This window comes from Egretta garzetta, unplaced genomic scaffold (genome assembly GCF_000687185.1).
Source record: "Egretta garzetta isolate BGI_Z169 unplaced genomic scaffold, ASM68718v1 scaffold69, whole genome shotgun sequence".
NCBI classification, from domain to species: domain Eukaryota; kingdom Metazoa; phylum Chordata; class Aves; order Pelecaniformes; family Ardeidae; genus Egretta; species Egretta garzetta.
This window is the reverse complement of record NW_009260790.1, coordinates 321715-347299: the sequence shown is the minus strand read 5'-3', so window position 1 is coordinate 347299 and position 25585 is coordinate 321715. Positions and strand designations below refer to the sequence as shown.

The window sequence follows — 25585 nt, the reverse complement described above, 5'->3', positions numbered from 1 at the left end:
GAGTTAGGAATTTTTTGACTTGGAGCATGAATATGCATAGAGCTTTGGAAATGATCTTGCAGAATCTCTATTCATTCTTTAAAAAAAAAAAAACAACCAAACCCAAATCCACCAAGCCTTTCTGTCGGCCTCTCCCCGGAGGTGTGGGGGGTTCCTGTGTTCCCATGGGCGAGTGCTGATGCCGTGTTTCCGCGCTGCGCCGCCGACCCCTGTTTGTTTAGGGCAGGGAGCTGTGCTGACGTCCTGTCTGCAGTAGGCCTGTGTGTAATGCAGTGCTCAGCTGGATGATGGTTATCAAGACACGATATGTAGAGAAGATGAATGACACCGTGTAATCAAACAGATAAAGATTTTGATCTTGTCACATCCAGTGAGTGTACAACAAATATGTTGCACAGCCGGTTGGCAAACCTGAGGAATTTTTGTTGCGATAGTATTTCAGCCATTTTTGCATCAAATTTAAGGCATGCATGAAGTGACGTTTTGTCTTGTACCTATCGTGCATACAAATACAAACTGAAATGGAGTTATCACTAATTGTGAAATTTAAAATTGGTTTGTTTTTTAACAGTTTTGTATGGTCCTAAGAAATACTTGTTTAGGAGACATTCTAAACATGTTGAAGTGGGAGGTTTTCCTGAAGGCTTTCCACAATCCTCAGTAGACTGCAGCTTGCTTAGAGCTGGAAGAATATATTTCCTCTCCTTCTGTGGAATGGAAATGTAAAGGGGTAGTTGACTCTAGAGTCTGAAGAGGGTCTGGTCAAATACTGTATGTCCAGTTTAAATATCTTATGAGCCTTTTTTTATAGCTATATGATATAATAAAGTATTTTACATCATTATATCATAACAGTACAGAAAGAGATGGTAAAAATCAACAAAACCTTAAAATTCTACCAAATCCTCACTGTCATTTGATTGTGCTACACTAGAAAATGGAAATGGAAAATGCCTTTAGGGTACAGGACTACTGTATGTTTTCTGGCTGGCCTAAGTTCCACAAATGTGTAATCTGTAAAATGAAATGTTTTTTCAACTGTAATTACAGCTGGGTGAAACACTGTAAAGTTCTATCCTAGTGTCGTGGTTTAACCTCGTGTGGCAACTAAGCCCCCCCAGCCGCTCGCTCACTCCCCCCGCAATGGGATGGGGGAGAGAATCAGAAGAATATAAGTGAGAAAACTCATGGGTTCAGATAAAGACAGTTCAACAGGTAAAGCAAAAGCTGTGCAAGCAAAGCAAACCAAGGAATTAATTCCCTGCTTCCCATCATCAGGCAGGTGCTCGGCCATCCCCAGGAAAGCAGGGCTCCATCACGCGTAATGGTGACTTGAGCAGGCAAATGCCATTGCTCTAAACGTACCCCCCTTCCTCCTTCTTCTCCCAGTTTATATACTGGGCATGACATCATATGGTGTGGGATATCCCTTTGGCCCATTGAGGTCAGCTGTCCGAGCTGTGCCCCCTCCCAGCAGAGCAGGGGAAGTGGAAAAGTCCTTGCCTGGTATAAGACCTGCTCAGCAACAACTTGAACCATCAGGGTGTTAGCAACGTTCTTCTCATACTAAATCCAAACCACAGCACTATACCAGCTACTATGGAGAAAAATCACTCTATCCCAGCTGAAACCAGGACTATGAACCAGGAAATGAACTAGTTACAGTTAATTTAGCTGAACAGTTTCTAATATATCAAATATAAACTAATTTACACATTGATCGTCATTCTGTTCTAAGATTAGGAGAGGTAAAAATTTATTTCAGTAATGTATCTCAACTTCAGAATGAAATGAGAAAAAGCATTAAGCACATATGACACGGCATGAAACCTTAGGGAGCATGGTATGGGACTAAGCTTAATGGCAATAAAAAAAAAATCACTGCCAAGAATTCTATAATCACAAGAAAGCCTTACTTATACTATATAAATATATGCATTTCATAACTGAGATGAAAATGAATATTATCCACGTATGGGACTATTAATCTGTAAGTTGTCCTGTTTGTCTTCAAACAGCTCTGTAACAGTCTGTAATGCATTTTTGAGAAAGGAGGGGGAGCTTTAATTTTTAAAATATTTTGTTCTTTAGAGAATGACTCCTTTTTGCTTCTTTTCATTGCAGAGACACTTTGAAGAAGGGAGCTTAAAAAGCCTGTTAGGTTGGGAGCTCTGCATTTGCTTATTTGGAACACTTATAAGTAACACCATATTTTTTATGCATTGCGACTTTTTCAGTCACAAGAACCTTGTCTCTGTAGTAGTAAAAGGGCTTTTTGTTAATCTTGCTAGTGTGTGAAGTGGAAAATACAGTTGTATCGGGTCAGTTCTGAGAAACGTCTGGCAGGAATTGAGCTATAGTACACCTCCAACCGAAGCTTTAGGCCTTAAAAGCATCGGGAGGCACACGGATGTTTACTGGAGAGCTTATTTATGTTTTATGCTCTAGAGCCAAATTTATAATGCCTGAGCTCCCTAGCAGCCAAATTGCTGTTGGTGCCAGAGTTAAAGGTCACTTCAGGTGGTAAAGAACTGACCAGTTTTTAAGCAGCCTCCCCTTCTCTCAAGTAGGTAATTGCCGCTTTAATACACTTCTCCCTCTTCTCTCCATTATCAGGCTTTCTGCTTTAATGTTCCCTCCTATATTTATTTTTTTTTCTGTAATCTTGATGTTTCACACACAATGCTTGACTCTCAAGGTTAAAGTTACTGGAAGGGGGCAGGGAGGAGGGTGTACAGGAGTAAGAGATGTGGAATATTTAAAAGCTTGCCGTTGGAATGTCACTTCTGGCTAATCAGCAATGTTAGCCACGAATTTAAGCAGTGTAAAATTCTTGAATGATCCTATTGCCAAAACACATTAAAATCCGGGATTATATTTATATCTCATGTAAGAATAGACTGAAATAAATTATGTGGGTGCCACAAGAGGCAGCACACTTGGTGCTTTAGAATAAAGAGCTGATTATAAGCCTAGGGATTACCTGAAGTGAGTTTCAGGGAGAACCTAATAAGAGCTATTTCAGAAACTGCCTCCTTTTAAAATGAAGGATTACAAATCATGATACATTATAAGGTAGTTTTCCTTAATTATATTTCTGCTTCAATATTGAACTGTAAATTTGCCTTTTTAAGAAAAATATTTTTCTGTAATTATAGTGCCTCATCTCTTTTTAAGGCCGCTCTAAAATGGAGACTTGAATAACTATGTTACTGTCTGCTTCAATATTGAACTGTAAATTTGCCTTTTTTAAGAAAAATATTTCTCTGTAATTATAGTGCCTCATCTTTTTTTAAGGCCACTCTAGAATGGAGACTTGAATAACTATGTTACTGCAAGTTGATTGAAGTATGTGAGAATTAACAAGAGATCTGCTAGAAGTGATTTTAAGGGTACAGGTCTGCTTTGTTGTACTGGAGTTCAGGTCAAAGATGATGGCAATCAGGGAAAAAATAATTGATGTGTTGGATGATATGTAGAAGGTGGTAGTTTGGGGTTTTAACAAATTATGCTTTCCAGGGGAGTGAAGAACAGTGTTAACTGTCTTTTCATTAAAACTGTGAAACCATTCCAGGTGCCTTTCACAGTCATCTAATACCATTGTAAAACTCAATTATATCTGAGGTCTCCTTATAAGCGTGGAAGATCCAGGACACTGTGGAAGCCTGTGCTTTTCTGGAGTGGCTGGAGGGGGCAAGGCAGGTTACTCTAGGGCATCCTTAGTACTTGTACATGAATATACTTGAGTACGTGAAACTCTTCTGCCCAACAGTACGGTATTTCAGCAGTAGAATAAAATGACAGAAGCTGTTGGTTGCTTGTTTAACCTGGAAAAGCAATATGCTGCTAGGAAGATACATAGCTCCCCCATTTCATTCCTTAAAGCTTTTATGTTTGTTAGAATCAAAATTTAATGTGTGTATTTTTAATCATGAATTATGGCAATATTGTCAAGTTGAATTTAAATTTTGCGAATGCTAGGTGTTATACAACCTAGACTGATGAAAAAGTTATGTGGAAACACAAAAATCCCACGTCTATTTAAAGTTGTTGGGTTTTTTTTTCCCTGGAACTCGAAAGAGGAAAATTAAGTTTTTAAATTGTAGAGACATAGTGGTTTCACTACAATAGATAAAAGCTTGTTTAAATTATTTGACATGTCTTCTTGAAATACAATAGTACAAACATTCTGATAAAAATTCTACTTTATGGATAATCTTTCATCAACATGGAATTTGGAAAATATCTTTTGTTTAGGAGTTGGTATTAAAAAAAAGTAGAGAAAAAAAGAAAAAAGCCTTTTGATAAATTTACTAAATACTTCAAATTTCTACAAATGACAACCTGGAGTTGAAAGATTAAATTCATATTTAACATAACTAAAACGCTAAAATTGTAACGGTTACAGCAAATCACCAGTGGAATTTTAAAATACAGTTTTCCCAAAGCTTTTCTGTGTAATGTGTGCATCTTTGCCTTTTCCTTATTTGCTCCCTTTCAACCTTTTCTGTTACTGACTTGGGTTTATCTTTTCTCCCTTTAGAGAGTTTTGAGGTGACAGTCACCAAAGAAGGTGATAAAGGGTTCTTTCTATCCCTCTTATGAATATTAACCTACTAACTTTGGTTATGAAATGGGGAATCAGCACTTAAACAGAAGATCCTGTCATGCTCTTTTGTCCCATTTATTCTCCCAGTTTTTTTCTATTTTAAAATATATTGATAAAAACTGTTATGTAACCAAACCCTTGGTTAGAAATATCTGTAAATCAGACATCCATTTGAACCATTTGGAATTATTGTACATTGTATGGACACCGAAGAAGTTATTTTTGGGGAAATGAGCGTTTTCTGATAGTTTCACTGACACCTTACTTCTTTGGGATGTCTTGAGTTTTTTTTATATGCTTTGTAAAGTAATATTGTAACTGCCAAAGCATTGTATCACCTTCCCTGCAGTACACTTCCTTCAGTATGTACTTCAGTAAACATCTGAATCAAATACCTTTTTTTGAATACCTCTAGACATGTTTACAGTGGGAGTGCATTCTTGATACTATGATACCACTGCAACTATAATAGCAAAAGAGAAAAGAGCTTTTTATGTTGGTGTAAGAAAATCACCTTCCAAATGTAACAAGTTATACAGGTAAAACCACAGTGTGGGTGATCAAACTGTTATATTGAATGGCTTTTGTTAGCACAGCTAGATGGGCTAGGCTCACTCCACATAACGTGCTGACAGATTGACCTAGCTGTGCCAGCAAGAGGTCTTGTAGCGTAATCTTAGGCTTAGATGTGTTTTAAAATGAGGTACTAGGGACTTCTCTTGCAAGTGTGTTAGGATGAAGAGTTTGAATAGAAAGGAAAGCCTACTAAATCGTTCCATGTGAGACCTTCCTTGCCTAACATATTTGGTCTGTGTTAGTAGATAGCTGTTGAAATGGATGCCTGAGAAGTTGGTATTTCTACCTTTCTCATTCAGTAGTTTATTTTGATTCCCTAATTTTAGCCAGGTACATTGCACAGGAAGACTTTGTTCTTTGATCTGTTGACAGAATTTCTGTAATTATGGTGCTGAACCTGTACTTGAAGCTTTTTCATCCCTCGACTTGTAACTGTGCATTTTAACCTTTAGCTCTGGTCAAAATAAACAAGCTGCCCAGCTATTCCCAGTAGCTTGGCATAGAAGATATTACCAGTGGCCTTGGCTGTATGCTCTCATAAGATCTACTCTTACCCTAGAGCTATCTCAAGTACTCCTGTGAAATGCCTGTCTACATTTCTCTTTTTCTCTTTTGTATTCCTGCATGCATGGATGCAAAGTAAACAAGTTGCTTGGAAGGCAGACGTATGCTTCTTTTTACTAAAGTTCCCAGAAATCACCCATTTTAAAGCACAGTGCTCTTGCTTTGTCCACAGACCCTCACAAACCCTTGGCTGCAAAATATTTCATCATTTATTTAAAAAAAAGTGTAATAATTTTGACCAGTTCTAACCTCTCTTACTTTGAATCTGTAGGTGAGATTTGTGGATTTAAAATTCACGGGCAAAATGTTCCCTTTGAAGCAGTGGTAGTGGATAAATCCACTGGTGAGGGCATAATACGCTCTAAAGAAAAGCTTGACTGTGAGCTACAGAAGGACTACACATTCACCATACAGGCCTATGACTGTGGAAAGGGACCAGATGGAGCAAACGCAAAGAAATCCCACAAGTAAGTAAATCTGTGGTGGGCTGAGGGGAAGTTTGGTTTCAAGCAGTCTCCTCCTCATGGTGATTTATGGTCTGTGTATTTAGAGTAAACGTGAGCCAAGTGTTAATACTGGAAGGCTTTCATATGATGGTAATATAAATAGCAGCAAAATGGAAGTGGACTGTTTTGACAGCTCTTTAGCTCTATTCTAGATGATACTGCTTTATCTCTTGATGTCTCTGAATTTCCATTAGAAAATAGTGTGGGAATAGAAGCAGGCAAACTGTTGATACATTTAAAATCTGGCTTAAGTTGATATAAAGAGTTTGCATGGGATACCAAGCTTGGGCATTGTTTCAGAATTCAGTTTCTAAAACTGAAAAACCGGTTCAAGAAGTCAATTTATATTGGAAAAGAATACATGTTGCTGTCATTTCCAGACAGCCTCACCAAAAAACGTAAGATCAATAGTGGTTCATCTCTGCATAGATTAAAGAATGGGAACAAAGCAATCTTTAGCTAATCTTTATCTAAAGAAAAAACCACAACATAAAATGCTCTCCAGAAAATCCACTTGAGAATAACTGTTTAACACCCTTGTGTAAACATCTGCAGAGCATGTGGAAGATTACTGTCTGTGTGAAGCACAGAAGGGCATCAGTAAGATGAGGAATAGACTAGCAGCAGTCATCTTGGTGACAAATGCAACCTTGTTACTCTATAGCTGTATGCTTCAAATAAGCAGCAGAAAGTTATCTCCTTAAGGATTACACTTTCAGAAAATAGGTATGCCCTTAAACGCTATTTGATATTCAGTTTGTCGTTTGAAGAGAGATTTCAAAGAGAAAGATGGCAACAAATGTTTTGTTGGGTTGGCTGGAATTATATTCTTTGTTCAGTTTGATGGTGTTCGGTTCCTTCTTTGCACTGTAGAACTTGTCTATATTTTTCTCCTTGTGTTGGTTAATTGATTTTGTTTATCCCAATCCATGGCTATGTAATGAACCAGTACAAATCTAGCAGCACGCTCTGCAACTCTTCTTTTCCCACAGCAGAATGTTGCCTTTCCAAGACCTGTGCCTACAAACCACTGCTGAAATTTCCTGGCCCCATGGCTGGCTGTGTTATTTTGTGGCTTTTAACCATCTGGGATTTCAGCTCTTAAAGGCAGGAATATAAAGTGTGTTTGGTACAGAAGGCCATTTTTTGTGGCATTTATTTAGCACATAGGCTAAAATAAAACCTTAAAGGTTTTGTTTTTGTTTTTTTTTTTTTTAGCATAAGCATTAGAAAACTTTTGCTTTTACGGAAGGACTGTACTGATTGAATTCTTTATTAGTTTATATTCTAGATACTTTTCATTATTCACACAGAAACTGCATTATTTTCCTGTTCTGTATATACCAGCAATCAGTGACAAGCATGAAAGGGCAGAATTCAAGATCCAATCTGTTTGGGATTATCTAGCTAGTTATATGATGTGTTAGAGTGTATCTTCCACTTTAGTGATTTTTTTCATTTAAATTGCCTCATCTTCCATTCCTACATCCAAGAAATGAGCCAGTTTTCACTGACTTGCACAGCTCTACTTTATTACCAAAAGAAAGCTAATCAAATGCACTTGGCTGAGCTCTTAGTCTAAGACCAGTCTTAGCTGTCATTCTTGTTCACATGAAATAAAAATGGGGTGTTTATATCAAACACTCTTGACAGCAGGAAAGAATTCAAAGGATTGTACCGTTTTAAAAGAAGTAAAAGCCTATTTTGTCACAGCTGTATTTTGTTGTAGTTCTGTAAAATGGCGGCAACTCAATTGTTGCAATACAAGGATATGAATTTTATTTGCAAATAACCTAAAACTACACTGAATTATATAGCAACACATCAGAAAAATATCCACTGCTTTCCTAGTTAAGGTAGCTTTATTAGTCAGTGGTCATTTCTTTCAGGGACCTTCAGTTCTGAAGGATGGCTTCATCTGTAAAAGAGGGAGCTGTTTTATCAGACTCATTGTATCAATAGGAGTTTTGCAATATATAGGAAACTGACCTTTCTGTTTTTATTTCCAGAGCAACAGTACATATTCAGGTGAATGATGTTAATGAGTATGCTCCTGTGTTCAAAGAGAAGTCATACAAGGCCACAGTTATTGAAGGGAAGAGGTATGACAACATCCTGAAAGTGGAAGCCGTGGATGCAGATTGTTCACCTCAGTTCAGCCAGATTTGCAATTATGAAATTGTAACTCCGGATGTACCTTTTGCTGTTGACAAAGATGGTAAGAATACGATGTGAGATGGAGTGGGAATGACTATAATTTGCCACCCTAAGAATAGGGCTTCAAACTGGTCAGCATAAAACTACACCAACTCTGTTTTAACCCTTTTCTACAACATAGTTAAACAGAGGTGTTCACTTTAGGAGTTGGAATTGATCTGAAAAGTGAGATGTCTTTCAGTGTCAATACCACGTGCTCTCTACTGATGCAAGGAACAGATGGTGTGTTGTTTCTTGTAAAATGCTTTTCAAAATAAAGGAAATATGGAAGCTGTATTATGTTTTAAACCAGCTCTTAGTAGGGTTTTTATTTTTTTGTCCGTAGTTTTCTATTCTACATTAGGATAACTTTTGCTAATTAGCTTTCAAAACAGGATTCGATATGTGTTTTTCACATTTGAGATGCTCATATGTGGATCTGGAGATTACAGTATCATGGTTATTGGTTTTGAAGTGTAGTGACTTGTTTAGGTCATTTCCTTTCCGCCGGTCATCTGTGGACCCTTCAAAATCTATAGACTGCTTCTAGGGGTTCAAGCAAGCTGAGTAAGCAAAGTGAAACGGTTTTCAATGGCTTTTAGTTTGAGTTTTTGGGATCCACATTGCCAATGGATAATTTTTATGGGGGTGCAAATTTTAAAAAAGGTAGAGAATCCTGGCATGTGCCAAACAATTTATGTATCGGTTACCATCTATGAACAGTTTAATTTTGAGTAATATAATACACTATTAAGAGCCTGATAAGTATATACCCGCTGTTCTGTGTACGTGTGCTCATCTTTGGATTTATCTAATGTTTAAGGATCTGGGCCCAGTGTCTGGCATTGAAAAGTCAAATAGTGAAGGGCTAATTCACATGTAGGGGTGTGTGTTAAAAGTCTTGGTACCTGTATTTAGTAGATGCATTTAATGTGACGATGACCCTCAGAATTTAGTAAATATTGACGTCTGATTATTGCTTTTTTTGTGTCAGGTTATATAAAAAACACAGAGAAGTTAAACTATGGTAAAGAACATCAATATAAACTGACAGTAACAGCGTATGACTGTGGGAAGAAGAGAGCTGCTGAGGATGTGTTGGTTAAAATTAGCATTAAGCCTACATGCAAGCCTGGCTGGCAAGGTTAGTTTGATCTCCTTCCTATCTGCTTTTAGCATTTGCCAGTACCTTCAGTTAAACACAAGCGATTTCTAATATTTTTTCTTTGGATAAATATACAGGTTGGAGCAAAAGAATAGAATATGAGCCCGGTACTGGTTCGTTAGCTCTTTTCCCTGGTATGCATTTGGAGACATGTGATGAGCCAATAACCTCAATTCAAGCAACAGTTGAACTAGAAACCAACCATATTGGTAAAGGCTGTGATAGAGACACCTACTCTGAGAAATCCATTCACAGACTCTGTGGTAAGAATGCTTTCGTTGAAATAAAGCAGTCTCTCTTGCTTATTAGTTTTTCTTTGAATATTATGTTAGACCACAAATCAACGAGTGGACATGGTCTTCATTTGCATGTAGTTTCCTCCAACTTTTTGCCTAGCAGGCAATAAAAAGCTTTCCCTCACAGGAGATGCATGTTCAAGAGCTAAAAGGATGTTATATGTGTGGAAGAGTATAGCCATTAAAACCTCTCTATTTTTCTGAGGCGTGATGGCTGTGAAGGATATTGGATTAGTTAAATTTATGCTGTGCTTGCCCTAGGAATAAAGGGCACATTGGCATCCATGTATGCTGCAGTTAAAGGTCTTACAAAAAGATTATGAATCCTTTGTAGCCAGTATGGAAGAATTGAGATTACAGGGCAAATTGTCACTGACAATTTAGGTCTTCAACATCAGTTGAAGTTAGCTGGAAGCGTGTGAATATGGTGTAACCCTAGAGAGACAGGCAATTCCTAAGGTATTCCTGGATTAGGTCACTGAGACATAAATTATTTAGACTTGAAGTGGGGAAAAAAACAACAAGCCAAGTACCTGCTGGGTATCACTGCTCCTGGCTATGCTATTAGACAGTGATCTGGGAGGGGACGCTTATTCAGCCCTCTTCAACTGGATGGATATTGGTCTTAGAACTAGTATGGCATCAAGAGAAAGGCATCATGTTCGTGGGCCTTGTGGGACAAGAGGTATAATTGTGATGGTTCCTGAGAGAGAGGCAAGTAAGTTTCTACAGTTCTAGAGATAGTAAGCAAAACAATTTAACTGAGATTAGTTGTCTACCCAGAAGTTAAAATTATGGAAATCCTCGTGATTAGATGTCTGTTATTAGTGCCACGTTACTTAAAAGGAGAATAGCTTGATGTGTGAAGGTAGTGCATAATCCTGCCAGTTGGTGGTGAAAAATTAGTGCTCAGAAAAACAGTTTGGTTTGAAACTAGTGGTGATCTTTTTTAGTTCCTACGTTTTTTCATTTGAGCGTTTTTATTTTAGGTGCTTCTTCTGGCACAGCTGAGCTACTTCCTCCTCCAAGTAGTGCTGCTAACTGGACAATAGGACTTCCTACTGATAATGGTCATGACAGTGACCAAGTCTTTGAATTTAATGGCACACAAGCCGTGAAGATTCCAGATGGTGTTGTCACAGTCAATCTAAAAGAGCCCTTCATGATTTCAGTATGGATGAGACATGCGCCTGGAACCAAAGAGAAAGAGACTATTCTGTGCAATTCAGACAAGACAGGTTTGTCAATACTTCAAATACAAAAAGTCTCATTGTTGGGGTTTGTTTGTTTGTTTTTATATGCAGTGGCAGCATATGTGAGAACCTTAAGTTTTTTTCACTAGGTTAGGTTTTTATTGGAAGTGAAATGAAATGGACTGCAGAAGTCGCTCTTTATCATGCTTGCCTATAGGGGCATGGCCTTAGATGATCTAGCTTCAGTTTCAGATTAGGCAGCCTTTTTTTTCCTAATTCTATTTCCATTTATATTATGCATTTTTTTTGTCATGGTAGATGACTTATTCTGGCAACGCAGTCTCAATTTTGCATCTCCAAAGATAGCCTTATTCTTGATGCTGCCTAAAACCATTAAGATACATATATCAGGTTTAGTGACAGCATTTGCTACTGTATCTTTTTTTTCTAGGAGGAGATAATTTCTCCAGTGATGAAGTTTTTTTTCACCCTGTGCATAATTTCAGTCTCTGTGAATGCTACAGACCCAATCATTTTGAAGATGCTATTAATAAGAAGGAAATGTGATAAGTGTGTTTCTGTAATTGCTGTCTAATGGGGTAAAAGAATTTTTGCCATTGTTAGCTGGAGCAGTGTATTAGAAAGATACTTTATTTAAAATGCTGCTAGGTTTTTCACAGAAAACTACGCTGAATATATTTTAAATGTTACTTGAAAATCAGAAAGTTTTAACAGCATTTGTAATATCCTAAAAGCATTTCTTTGAACAGGAGAAAAGTGACTGTTATTCAGAATCAGGTACAAACATTCTCCTCCTTTACCTGCCTTCACCCATTCCTGTTAATCAAAACCCAAACCTTTGGATTCATGGGAGTAAGTAAACTGGGGAAAAAAGGCAAATTTAAATACAGTTTCTCCTGGTTTCAAGTACAAGGGAAACAGACCTTCAATACAAGTTTTTGGTTTTTATTCCTTAGTTTGACCTAACTCTATAATTTTTGCGACAGATAATTTCTGGTAGTGTAAATGTCATTTGCCTTTATTTCAATGGTATATTATACAATATTGAAAGACTTGGAACTAGGTTTGTTGGAGGGAGGCAATTTTGAGTATATTGCACTGGAACAGTACAGTCACATTTAATGCTGTCAGGCTGATTGACATGATTTTGGTAATTTTTCATTCCCTCCTTTCTTGACTCATCCATGCCATGGAATGGATGATGTAGCTAAAATGTTTCATCTCTACGGTGCCAGCTTATACCATCTAATGGCTGCAAGAATGGTCTTACATTTTTGGTGGGTGGAGTTGCTTGCCACCTGGATAGCATGGGGGGCCATTTCCTAGGAAGTGTGACTCAGGCCAGGCAGTGTACTGACAAAAGGAGGGAGTGCCAGGAACCACTGTCCCCTCAGAACTCTTTGGAGGAGCTTTAATGTCATGGGGCAACCACTGTTGTGACCCAGCAGTGTTCATACAGCATATGGGTAGATGTCCTATATGATAACCTTCATCTAACTGGTGTGAAAAGAAAAGTAGGAAAATATGTATGAAATTAAAGCAACCCGAGTGAGGCCACCTATCTAGCATGTCCACCTGCCATCATGTATACATGTTCCAAACCAGTAATTAGCTGCGGTAGAAGCAACTCATCTGTAACAAAAAAGCTCTTCTATTTGCAAATAGAGCTCTCTTTCTCCTGCTGACAGATGTATCTGTGAGTCTTCAGTCCTGTGCCTTGGTTTAGGCTGGATTTGGAGATAGACATGTCTATTGTACAGTGTATTACTCATGGGCTGTGCAAGAACGTTTGCCCTAACTACTATTACAAACGTTTCTCATTACTCTTGACGTGCCTCATTTACTTCTACGTATAACTCTTGTGCAGATATGAACCGGCACCACTACACGCTCTATGTACACAACTGCCGACTTGTTTTCCTTTTCCGCCAAGATCCTTCAGAGGCAAAAACATACAGACCCGCTGAATTTCACTGGAAACTAAATCAAGTAAGTTTGGAAGGGACAGTTGGTTAGAATGCAGTGAAAACCACTGGAGACTAAATTCCCTGATAGTATAATTATTAATAAATACTTTTTGCAACTTCAGACTCCTGATGTCATGTTTCATAGAACACAACAATGCTTACGTTATTTGTGATCAGGTGTCAGAAGTAGATTCAGCTATACCTTTTCATCTTGAATATAAAATACTGCTTTAGTGGTTTTATTAAACCAAGCAGGATACTCATGAAAGAAAGTACAAGTCATTGTCCTGAAAGGTAGTAAAATGTGGATTTATATGTGAAAATACAATGTCAGTCTTCCGCTGTGATGTCAGTCATCTTCACTAAATATGCTATAAGGTAGCGTGGATAAGAAAACAGAAGTATTCCGGTTTGTTTATAGCATTGCAATACTTCTGAGCATGCAATGCTTTTGCAAATTGAAGTGTTAATAGGATAACAGAAGAACTTACCTTCTTAATCCTTTTTCACGCTGAAATAAAATTTGTGACTTCTTACACATTGCTAGCAGTGGCTACAAATCAGTTTTCATAATTGGATTTTACTCCACAAAAGTAGAATTAATAGGCCTCTGAGGGATGCAGGTAGTTCTGCTTGCTATTTAGAGAGAGTTGTCTGTCTGTATTCTTACGGTCATGTACTCTTAATTATTTTACATTTGAAAGTGAAGGCTGTAATAACTAATCTTTACTTTGATCTTCAGAACTTACTTCTATGAATTCATGATGTTTATGATCATAAAGAATGAGACAGAAAGGACTAAATATTTTGTGTGTTTTTCCAGCCCTCTGGATCTGAGTGATAAAATAACGCTGTGTATCTGTAAATTTATAAAGGTTCTTTTAGTTGCTTTAGGTTGCTATTATGGGTCTGTTTTGCCAGTTACCTAAACAATGAGTTACTTTCTGACACAGCTAACTATATCCTCTTTTCTATGCAGGGCAATGTATTTTGTTCTAATGGTAGAATGCCCATATATGTCCTTGTGGGAAGATTGTTACTTTCCAAAAACTAATCAGTTTTCCCTATAAATAATTCTGTCATGGAAGACTGTTTTATATTCAAAATGGTCATGTTTTTCTCTAAACAGTTCCTCTCAGCAAATACAGGCCCTTTGTCAAGTAATGCTGTATTATAACAGTATTTCAGAATAAGCTTGCGTGTAGAGAGGTTATTTTTAAATTCAAATATTTGTTACTAGATATTATAAAAAATAAAGGAATGGAAATAGACGCAGCTTCCTATGTTGGCAATAGAAGAAAAGAAACTATTTATAAACATTTTACAGTTGGTTTGGTTTTTTTCAGATGTGTGCCATGTGTGTGAAACATAATGTCTATACAGGCTTATAGGCTGTCAGTGTATCTGTATGTATGTATATGCAAAATGTTCATCAGATCAGTTATTCAACTGTAATTAAAAAAAAAAAACTGAAGTAGAATTTTTAAAACTTTCTTCACTCAGGTGTGTGACAAAGAGTGGCATCATTATGTCCTCAATGTTGAATTTCCTGCGGTAACTCTCTATGTAGACGGTGTTTCATATGATCCTTTCCCAGTGACTGAAGATTACCCACTTCATCCTTCAAAGATAGAAACACAGCTAGTCGTTGGAGCGTGTTGGCAAGGTAACTGTTTACAACTGTTAATACTTTTGATTAGCTTTTTCTTTTTATGAAATCTTTGTGGTTAGCTTAGTACGTAACAGATCTTTTTAGTCCATGAAAGATAACTTGTTTTGTCTTTTGCAGATTATTTTTGCTCCTAGCTAGTATCATATATTTCCTCTTTTAGTCATTTTTTCTTTGAGTGATTTTTTTTTGCTCGTTGGCCACAGGTGTGTATGAAATACAAAGCTACTCGCCAAGCAGCATTCCATCAAAGTGGTTTTGTGGTAACCATGGGAATATAGATAGCTTGTTTTTAAAAACAGTTGTAAGAGTACATCATATACTTCAGATTACAAAACAGAACACTTAATTCCAAGTAGGTTGGAAAGCATATTGTAGAAAAAGTGTTCTTATAAACGGAAACATGACCAGGAGACAATTCAGCTAATAAGCAACACAGTGATGCTGTCTTTTGGATATTGTACGATTTCTGCTTACAAAAATAAACATAGAAAGCATCTGCTTTATCGTATGCAGACTATGGCTTAAAACACGGTATTCTGCAAGCTGTGAAATGCTGATTCGCGTGCTTTAATACTTGTGAAACCTACTTTTCAAAGCTTGAGAAAAGGGAGAAGAATGCATCTGAACACGGAGGCCGATTACCAGAGATCTTTGTAACAAAGCTCTTGCTTCACTGTCCTGAACTGAAATGTTTGCTTGCTGATTAAATTACACCCTAGCTGGTATAAAGCCAATCTTTTTGGTCAGAAATAAGGACAGTGTTAAATCATTCGTGTTGTAGTTCAGAATATAGACTGTATTTGCAGTCTGCAATAATACACAAAGTAGCTTGTGAATGAATGACAAATGGAAAACTTTGAGACATTTTAATCAAATTAACAGTCTCCTGTCTTACAATGTTTCTTTTCTCTTTGAGTTTTAAGGCTTTGAAGTGTGACCGAAGGTTAAATTATCAAAATATGTTCTCCATCAAATTTACTATTTTGTGACAACTTCACTATCTTTCAGTTTTAATGTTATTTCAGTGCTAAATTCATTCCGTTGTCCCTTTGAGTCAATTAATTATTTTTTCTATCCTTAATCTCATTCTGCTTGTGACTTTCCAACTATCTCCTATAGCACAAAGGGAAGCTATAGTGGCTGGTTTTCAAGAAACTGGAGCTTGGAAACTCTGTTCCACCTAAGTGTATGGATTGTGTAATGGCTTCTGTAGAAGTTCTTCATCCTAACAAAAGCATATTTGTTTAGTTTAAAAACTCCTGTGCTTTCATATTGGCACCATTATATGATTCTTCAATTTATTCTGACATGAATTTTTTTTTTAATTACTCCAGACTGAAATAGGAGCATTAAAAGTCTGGAATACAAGGACTTGAGGCACTACCTTTTAAAAATTCCACCAAAAGCTTGATTTTTAGGGGATTAGAGCACAGAGGAAAAAAGTATGCCAAAGGAATGAACTTAGTGCTTTTTGTCTTACCAAGATTTTAAAATAAGTTAGGCTGCTCTAGGTTATATATACAGCTTACCTCTAAGGAGAGAGAGATATTTTGCATTTGAAAAACTTCTTTTAACATTTCTTTTAAATGATTAAAAGTTGTTTTCCATTTTTTGTCTTGTGTCATCCCTCCCCTCCTCCCCGATGCTTCCATCTGATAAATTGACTGCTTAGTACCTGTGATACTATTGTTACAATAAAAAATTCTGTGTTGGTAATGGCTACTTTTGATACACCTTTTGGTGATGTGCTGATATAGGCTGGATCTCACCTTAATTTCCCCTTTAGTATTTGGGAGAGGAGAAAATAAACTGAGCCAGTTGATGGACCTGTATCTCATTAGTCTCATAGCAGTTTGTGTGAGCTGGGGTATCTGTGGTTAAAGTGTTCTCCAGTGTGATGGCTTTTACTGCAGCTTGTGTATGGGGCTCTTCAGGTTGTCTTGGCATGAACGTTACACTCTTGTAACAACACAGTAATGCTTCTGCCCTGTGCTGCAGCTATTGGTGTTTGAAAGAACTCATAATCCTCAAGAAGCTGGGTCGAGTATAAGCAGACTTTTTGGGGGAAGTGCTGCTGTGTATTTTCTTTGTCCTTTTCTTTGTCTTGCTTTTCCACAGAATATACAGGAAATGAAAATGACAATGAAACTGTGCCTGAGACCTCTGCAGGTTGCTGGAGTTTTTTTCCCTACTGTTTTATTTCATTTTTAAGCCAAGACATTGCTTCATCTCACACACAGCATGAAATGCAGGCATTGCATTTGGGCCATTGACCTTCACATAATCCTCTCCTAGGCTTGTTTCTTCATTGTGCTTCTGTTTCCAGAGCTTCATCAGCTGATTTTTTTGCTTTCTTTTTGGTTTTGGGGGGTTTTTTGGTGGTTTGTTTTTTGGTTGCACCCAAATGCACATCCATGTACAAATCTGCAGCCATTGTGATTGCAGTGAAGTGGTGTAAAATAAGTTACTGATGTAAAATATCAGCTATGATTTCTTTTGTCCAGTTCTGTTAAAATACAAATGCACCTCATCCTATATAAATATATGTATATATATGTATGTAGGTATGTGTGTGTACCACAGATTATTCAGAAGGTTAGGAGGGACCTCTGGAAGTCAGGTAGCTCTGCTCCCCACTCAAAGCAAGACCAGTTTCATGTTTAGATCAAGCTGCCCATATAGAACTCGGACCTGTAATTTACTGTGGATACTCAATCAGAAATTGATATAAAGTTCTAATTATAGTGAGTGGGCATAAAAGCTTTGGCTACTGGATATTTCAGGCTGGCTACAGGGTTTCATTTTCTTGGAAATTTTTAGTGATAGTTCAGTGGATTTTGTGTCTTGAGTTGCGATACTTAAAATTAGTGTTTATTTCTAAAAGTGTATTCAAGATCTGTACTCTTTCTGTAAAATTTTAGAATTCCTGGAATGGTCTAGATATAATTGACAAGAGGTTTCTAGCTGTGCATCACATTTTAATTTGTCAAGGGTGTATCAGAATCCAGGGGCTGGAAGCTGCAGCTGTACAAATCTAAACTGGAAATTACGTAATTCATAACAGGAGAATTCACTACTGAAAATGTTACTGCGTTATGCCAGGGATCTTTTATCACTCAGAATCTTTAAAACAAGCTTAGATGTCTTTCTAAAAATCTGGTAGCTTAGTAAATGCTGACCTTGAAATACAAATTTCCAGGTGGTGTTCTGTGGCCCCCATTATTTAGCAAGATGATCATCATGATGTCATCTTCAAAAAATCTAAGCAATAAGGGGCTTATTGGGTTGCAATTCATTGAACTTAACTGAGATATCTAAAAATGAGTTACCTGAGTTGAAACTGTGTGCTTGAGTCCATACAGAGAAGGCGGCACCTTTAGAGGGGAGCAATTAACTCCTAGACGCCTTTTTCAGAATGAGCTGAATCACTTTGTGAAGTTTCTTTCTAACCTTTGAGTGTAAAGAGAGCCTGTAAAGATGGGTTTGGATGTAGGTAACTAACATCTAGAGGAGGGCTGCTGTCATCTTTTATCCGGATGGGCATTGCTGGTTTTGCAGAGAATCGACTAATAGGAGGTATTACCTCAACATGAAGATTCAGGTTTCATAGTTCATCTCCTTGGTTCTGTCTTTTATTTCTGAAGAACACCACCTCGCTGTATGGGCAATTTCTTTTGAAATGTTTCTTACGGAAATATTAGCCATAGTTTCACAGTTCAAGATGGCCACTGCTGTTTTGAAGGCCATATGCATGGTGAACTGTGCTGAATTCTTTCTTTATGCTTGAACATATCACAAGGTTAACACCCAGAATGGATAAAAACTAACCTGCATGTATATAGTACTTCGTGGTACCAGAAGGCATATTTGTTGTTTTACAAAAGGGGAAAAAAAAAAAAGTGAAAAGAAAATATAAAAAGATTTTTCTTTCCTCCCTTTATGAAGGTGGTGAACTCCACATGGCTCAGTTTTTCCGAGGCAATCTGGCAGGTTTGATGATTCGTTCTGGTAAACTGGAAAACAAGAAGGTGATAGATTGCCTGTATACTTGCAAAGAGGGACTGGATTTGCAAATGGCTGATGGTGTTGGCAAAGGCGTGAAGGTAAAGTTGCATATGGGTAAAGGGGAGCCATATATATTGCTTTGCTGATATTACTTAAAAGTTTTGCTAGCAGAGTTAGTAGTAGCGCCCCTAATAAAACAAGCTAATCTATTGTGATATTTTGCATTAAAATTACATGAAAACTAGGAAATCTTTCTTGTATAGATATGTTCTTAGTGGAGTTTAAGAAAGTTACTGTGCTCTCTTTGAGTCTTGAAGAGAAATTCTGTGTTTGTAAGCCTCTCTGTTTTACCAGCTATACCAGATAGTCTAATAAAAGATTATAGATTATTACCAAGCAGCTTAATAGAATGAGACTAACTTGCATGCCTTTTTTTAGTAGCAAGGTTGGGTGAACAGAGCTAAATTTCTCCTTTATATTAGTTCTCTCTCTTCCCTATTACTAGAATCTTCACATCAGAACTATGATAAATGCCTAGATTTTTTCTTAAAGAACGAAACACTAAATATATTCCACTGGAAGAGGCAAGTGAATAGGGATGTTAGACAGTGTACTACAAGGCCAGTAAGTAATGGCCTCATTGCTTTTGTAATTATTTAGCAGGCTAAGCAATACTTCCGGTTTTAATTACCAGATCATGTTACTGTTTGGGTATTCTCTGATATTTCTGTTGTTTCAGATCCACATGAACCCAAGTCAGTCAACGCTGACCTTAGAAGGGGATGACATTGACAGAGTTGATAAGGCCATGCAACACATTTCCTATCTGAATTCCCGCCAGTTCCCAACACCTGGGATTCGGAGGCTTAAAATCACCAGTGTTGTGAAGTATGTCCTAGTGCTGAAATGCATCTCTGTATGGTGATACTGAAGCCAGGATGATGTTCGTGTATCTCAGTTGTGATAAGCAAAGGAGCCTTGCTCTCTGTAACCATCATGCATTTGAATACAGCAAATGTTTTCTACACCAGCACTCTGTTTCTTCCTGAGAATGTAATAAGGGCTGTGTAAGAGAGGGAGGAACTTATTGCAAGACTATGTCTCCAGTATCACAGCCTTCATTAAAGGTGTTATCTGTGGCTGTTAGTCATAGCATAGAAAATGGGGCCAAATGTTAACTGTAAGTAAAAATTAATTGTAAGATTGCTCCCTTGGTGGGAAATTCTTACTTTCCAATGCAGTTGATGAATTTATCTAAGACTCTTGGGTCTGAGACAGAGCTTTTTAAAAATTTATAAAGCAATTACTCTGCATAATTGTGCCTCCCTCTCGAATAGCCTCCTTGACTGTGCAAAACTGCTTCTATATCTCATAGGTGTTTCAATGAAGAGGCCTGCGTCTCCATTCCTTCTGTAGAGGGATACATAATGGTCTTGCAACCAGAGGAACCAAAAATCAGCCTTAGTGGCATCAACCATTTTGCCCGCTCTGCTTCAGAGTTTGAGAGTTCTGAGGGTGTTTCCCTCTTTCCTGAGCTTCGTATAATAAGCACCATTACACGGGAGGTGGAGCCGGAGGGAGATGGAGATGAAGATCCTACAGGTAACATCCTTTTCTGCTTAGGACTATTGCCCACCCCTCACCCCATTCAGCGATGATGTTGGAGGGTCTTCCTCTTGCAAAGAGACATGAATTTCTCTTAATACAGAATCTAGTAGGGGAAAAGAAGGTGTATATCTCTTGTGAGAAAGTGTAGATACTCTGCTCTGGGCTTACAAAAATTTACCTGGAAGTGGTAGTAAGCACAGCCCATAATCTTCATGTAAATATCCCTTGTTTGTATTTTTTTTTAATCATTTTTTCATGAATACTTGCTTGATCTACTTCAGGTTCACCTCTCAATATTTGTTCTGGAAGAAGAGTTGAGTTTGCATGTTACATTTATAGCTCCTGGGCTCCTGTCTGCTTCACCTTTGTTTCTTCTTACTTATTTGGCTTTTTCTCTGCTTTTTAGTACAAGAGTCTTTGGTATCTGAAGAGATCATGCATAACCTGGATACGTGTGAGGTGACAGTGCTAGGAGAGGAACTAAATCAGGAACAAGAAAGCCTGGAGATTGACATGACACGATTACAGCAGAAAGGCATTGAGATGAGCAGTTCCAACCTGGGCATGATAATCACAGGTAGGGGTTACTACTTCTGGTCTTCTTGGGGGAAGGGTCTGACAACAGTGATAACGGGAACAGTGTGCTAGAGAGGTTTCTAATACCTTACTCTAAATGCTTTGGTTTTGACTAGAATTTCAAGCTCAGGGGTGTTGCAAGTATTTTGTGGGAAGCTGTGATTGTAGAAAATACATCCTTCTAGAACCTCCTTTCTCTTCTTCCCTGTCCTAAATTGCAGCTTACCTCTGGACTGTGGGAATGAAGTACACTTTGCCCCAGAAAAGGCTTGTTCCTTGCATAGATAATGCAGTGCCTAGGAGCGCGCATCATTCCTTTCTATTTTATATTCAGACTATGTTATGTATTTGAAAGAAAGGCTTCCACAATCCCTTTAAAGACTGACTGGGTCTAAGATTTTATCACAAAATCAATCCACAGAATTTCAGTGGAGCTACATAGGTGTGTGTCTATCTTCACAGTGTTACCTTTTTTCTACAAACTGAAAATCTGTCAGCCAAGAAAACCTGCTTGAAGAAAGGGGGCAGTATTTGTCAAGTGTATGACGTTGCACTAGTCTTTTGCAAAGTAATTGTTTTACTTGGTTATTTCTCTCCACAGGGGTCGATACTATGGCTAGTTATGAGGAAGTTTTGCATTTGATACGCTACAGAAACTGGCACACCGTGTCTCTCTTTGACAGAAAGTTCAAATTGGTCTGTTCTGAGCTTAATGGACGCTATGTCAGCAATGAGTTTAAAGTGGAGGTATGTAAGCTAATCTGATTTGGCTAATGCTAATTCTGATAAGCTAAGCTAGTTCTGAGGTGTTTTAGAGCATGGATGGCTAGGAGGATGGAACTTGTTGCCTCAACTGATAGCTAATCGATCAATTATTAATTTAGATTTTTGTCCGGCAAATAAATATTAGTAAACGTGTGCATTTCAGGCTGTATTTTATATGTATACACGTGTTCTTAATCTTACATTTCAGCTTTAAATAAGGCTGCCTAAAGACAGGTGAAACTGTTGTGTTGTAAAAGAAATAACATGGCTAATGGAAGGGTAAGGCGAAAAGGTTGAATTGGAAAGACAGCATATTAATTAAACAAAAAACTAGCAAGTAGAGTACGAGTAATGCTACCAGAGGCTTGAGTGGCCTTCATGTGTAATTTGTAGGATTCTGCAAATGAACTTGCTGGGCCCTTCACTGTTTTGCTTGTGTGATGCTTAAAACACTGATACTAAGGGCTTACAAAAGAGCAGAGACAGGCTACAATTGCATTTCCTCCGCAGTAGGGTACAGGTTGATTATTACTTGGTACACTTACATCAAATATATGGAAGTACAGCAGAAGATAACATATAGGGGACTAAAATTTCAGGTGCTGAAAGTGAAGTTACATTGAGAGGAACTGTCCTGTGTCTCTGCATCTTTCAGCTATGAGCTTGAATTCCTACATTTTAGAGCTCACCAAAGGGATGACAGTGAAGTTAATTGTATTTACCACTAGTTAGGTGGTTATGGTGAGCTGGGGGGGCCTCTTGTGTTGCAGAATAGAATTTTTTTTTTATTAAGTAATGTGGTTTTGTTTCCTGAGGAAATTCTGTGAGCTTGAGCTGGGATCTTACTAAACTGTTGAACTGCAAATGCTTTCCTTGTTCTGTAGTAAACGTGTCTCTTCCTGTTGTGCAGCTGGTCAGGTACCCTGTATTGGAGCGTTCCACCACAGGAGGGGTATATTTAGCTCTTCTTGTTTGGCAAGGAAACATGAAATATGCATGAGCTTGCAGTTGTACCTAAAAGCCAGCAATGCTAAGCGTGGGTTACATGGTAAAGAATAGTTTTTTCTTAACCCTTTGACTGCAATATGGATTTTTTTCTTCGGTGTTAGCTGAAGATCTACAGCAGGAGAAGAAAAGATGGGAGTGAAGAAAATGCAATTAATGTGGTATATATCTTTGTATATAGTTATTTCAGGATTCAAATGGCTGGCTACCAAATTTGATAATAAACTGTCTTTATGTTTTATTCTGAAATACTCGTGTGTGTACACAAACTTGCCTGACTAATCAAAACAGATTTGAGAGCTGTGAAACTGAAGGGTTTTGTGACAGGGAACTGTAATGCACAAGGAGCTACCGGTTGGGATGTGCTTGTCCCCTGAGACAAGCCATTGCTGTGTTGAAGGAGAGTTGGATGCCTGATCTGGGAAATAGAATTTCCCCCCCCCCCCCTTTTTCTTCCTTTCTATCTCTTCAGAAGTAAACTGTTGCATTTCTGGTGTTGAACATTTTCTTTTTGTTCGTAGGTGAATGTTATCCACACAGCTAACCCAGTTGAACATGCTAATCACATAGCTGCACAACCACAGTTTGTTCATCCAGTGCATCATACGTTTGTTGATCTCTCTGGTCACAACTTAGCTAACCCTCATCCATTTTCAGGTAAGAGTTCTCAGGCATTCAAGTTCATCTTTTTTTTCTTTTTCTCTGGTATTAAACCATCACAGAGGAGAGGTTTTTTCCCAGTGTTTAAACCAGTGTGTTGGCCTAAAAATCTCAGCCGCTACTTGGTCCTGTTCTGCTGTTGCCCAAGCAGGGAGGAGTTGATTACTGGAGATCTATGAAGTATCTTTTCCTGCCAGCAGGAGAGCTTTCTGTTGGTGTGTGTACATTGGGAAGTGGGAGGTGTACAAGTCTTGGAGGGGACTGTAAGACCTAGATAAAGGACTGTGAGGAACTGGGACAGTATTTCTTCTGCATGGCATGAGGAAAGAACTGCAGCATTATTCCCTTGGTATTTATGAGTTATGAGTTGTGGTATCTGTCCTTTCTGGTTTAATTACATTAATTTGGCATGGGTGTAGGATGTGAGAAGAAAAACAGGCATTTTAGAGAGGAGTCTGTGTGTGGTGGAATCTGCTTTCCATGTGTTGTCAGTCCTTCAGATTGATACAACTATCTTTAACGAACTAAGTTTTAGTTCTTGTTGTCCAAGTGACTTTTAAGTGGCCTTAGGCAAGCTGCCTCTGTGTAGCTACATACAACATTTGTACGATGCCATTTCCTTCTTGCAGGTGATGGGGACAGAGGACCAGTTATTAGCATTGTGTAAGAGTTACTTATCAGCATCATCCAAGAAACTCAGTTTATTTTCTTGTTGCAGTTGTTCCTAGCACAGCCACTGTTGTGATCGTAGTTTGTGTCAGTTTCCTGGTTTTTATGATTATTCTGGGAGTGTTCCGAATCCGAGCTGCACATCAGAGAACAATGCGTGACCAGGATACTGGAAAGGAAAACGAGATGGACTGGGATGACTCTGCTTTGACCATCACTGTGAACCCCATGGAGGTAAAGCTGATGTCTCAGCACTTAACAAAAAAATGCCCTTTTCCAACTGTAGTGGGTATGGCTGTACATGGGCAGAGTAGTAGAGCAAAACCAACCACTGAACACAGAGTAGAGATGTTAACTGTGAGGTTTTAATGAACGCGCCAAAGTGACAAATGCCAAGAGCAGTTACGTTTGGGATTGTCTGTGGGTGTTGGCTTCGTGACACATAATTGGATTTTACAGGTCAGTGTCCAACACTAGTGTTTATCTGCTGCACCCTACCTTAGCCCTGCTCTGCTTTTTTCCAAAGTTAAAGGAATTTATTGTCAAAACATCTGTAGTTATGATGTTTCGTTTTCCTTTGGTTGACATCTAACAGGAACAAGAAAGATGTGCAACCTTAATGCTCTTTGTGTGACCCTACCGAAAGATCCTTTTCCAGTAGAATTTGAAGTCATGGATCACACGTCAGAATTAGTTTGTTTAGCGTGACAGGATTGATTGCAATGTTACACAGCTATTTTAAAGAGTGCTACTTCCTTTTTCTTCTCTGGTTGCCCAATTACTGCTGAACTTCGAAAACGAGGAGGGAATCCGTAATAGCTCTTCCTCAATATAGTGCCTTGTGCCTGAATTCAAAAGAATAAAAAGAATTTTGGCCCGTATGATACCAACAGCTGATTTCTGTCTTGACAGACTTATGAGGATCAACACAGCAGTGAAGAGGAAGAGGAGGAAGAGGAAGAAGAAAGTGAAGATGGAGAAGAAGATGATATCACTAGTGCAGAGTCTGAAAGCAGTGAGGAGGAAGAGGGAGAGCAGGAGGAGGACCAACAGAATGTTAATAGACAGCAACAACTGGAATGGGATGATTCTACCCTCAGTTATTGATTCCAGGATTCCAGCTGTTCCCTTTGTCTTTATGTTTCTGCTCTAGAAGACTCCGCTGTTACGCCCCATTGTCACCAAGGATTCATGGTGGTTTAAAAAAAAAAAAAAAAGTCATTCTGGCCAGTAGGTTCAACCCCCACACATCCCGGTGTTTGTGTTACGTCAGCTTGTTCCTGATGCTGTTCCTAGAATTGTAGTTAGCACCTCTTCCTTCAGCCACGCCTCAGTGACTGGATTTTATTTTTTTTTTTTACGCTATGTGAGGAACCACCTTGCACTTTCTCTTCATGTCATCTCAGCTCAGTGACTCTACAGATCTGTAGCCATTGCACATGAATTTCTGAACTGTCTTTTTTTTGCTCAGTGAAACAAACTTGGCTTTGTTCCTTTTTCCTTTCTAAAGGATGCAAAGATCGCTTGTTGAC

General features: G+C 38.2%; 1 protein-coding gene across 1 annotated transcript in view; it reads left to right on the top strand.

Moving 5' to 3' along the window:
- The window catches only part of CLSTN1 (calsyntenin 1), a 45277-nt gene extending 20048 nt beyond the window's left edge, over positions 1 to 25229 (top strand). Inside the window, exons 4-18 of the mRNA XM_035901846.1 lie at positions 6021 to 6216; positions 8265 to 8473; positions 9446 to 9595; positions 9694 to 9879; positions 10902 to 11150; positions 12994 to 13115; positions 14597 to 14759; positions 18711 to 18868; positions 19510 to 19658; positions 20146 to 20372; positions 20785 to 20955; positions 21556 to 21701; positions 23246 to 23381; positions 24103 to 24287; positions 24966 to 25229. Of these exons, the coding sequence (XP_035757739.1) occupies positions 6021 to 6216; positions 8265 to 8473; positions 9446 to 9595; positions 9694 to 9879; positions 10902 to 11150; positions 12994 to 13115; positions 14597 to 14759; positions 18711 to 18868; positions 19510 to 19658; positions 20146 to 20372; positions 20785 to 20955; positions 21556 to 21701; positions 23246 to 23381; positions 24103 to 24287; positions 24966 to 25160 (2642 nt within the window). The 3' untranslated portion in view covers positions 25161 to 25229. The remainder of the gene's footprint in view (positions 1 to 6020; positions 6217 to 8264; positions 8474 to 9445; positions 9596 to 9693; positions 9880 to 10901; positions 11151 to 12993; positions 13116 to 14596; positions 14760 to 18710; positions 18869 to 19509; positions 19659 to 20145; positions 20373 to 20784; positions 20956 to 21555; positions 21702 to 23245; positions 23382 to 24102; positions 24288 to 24965) is intronic.
- The last annotated feature ends 356 nt before the right edge of the window (positions 25230 to 25585 follow it).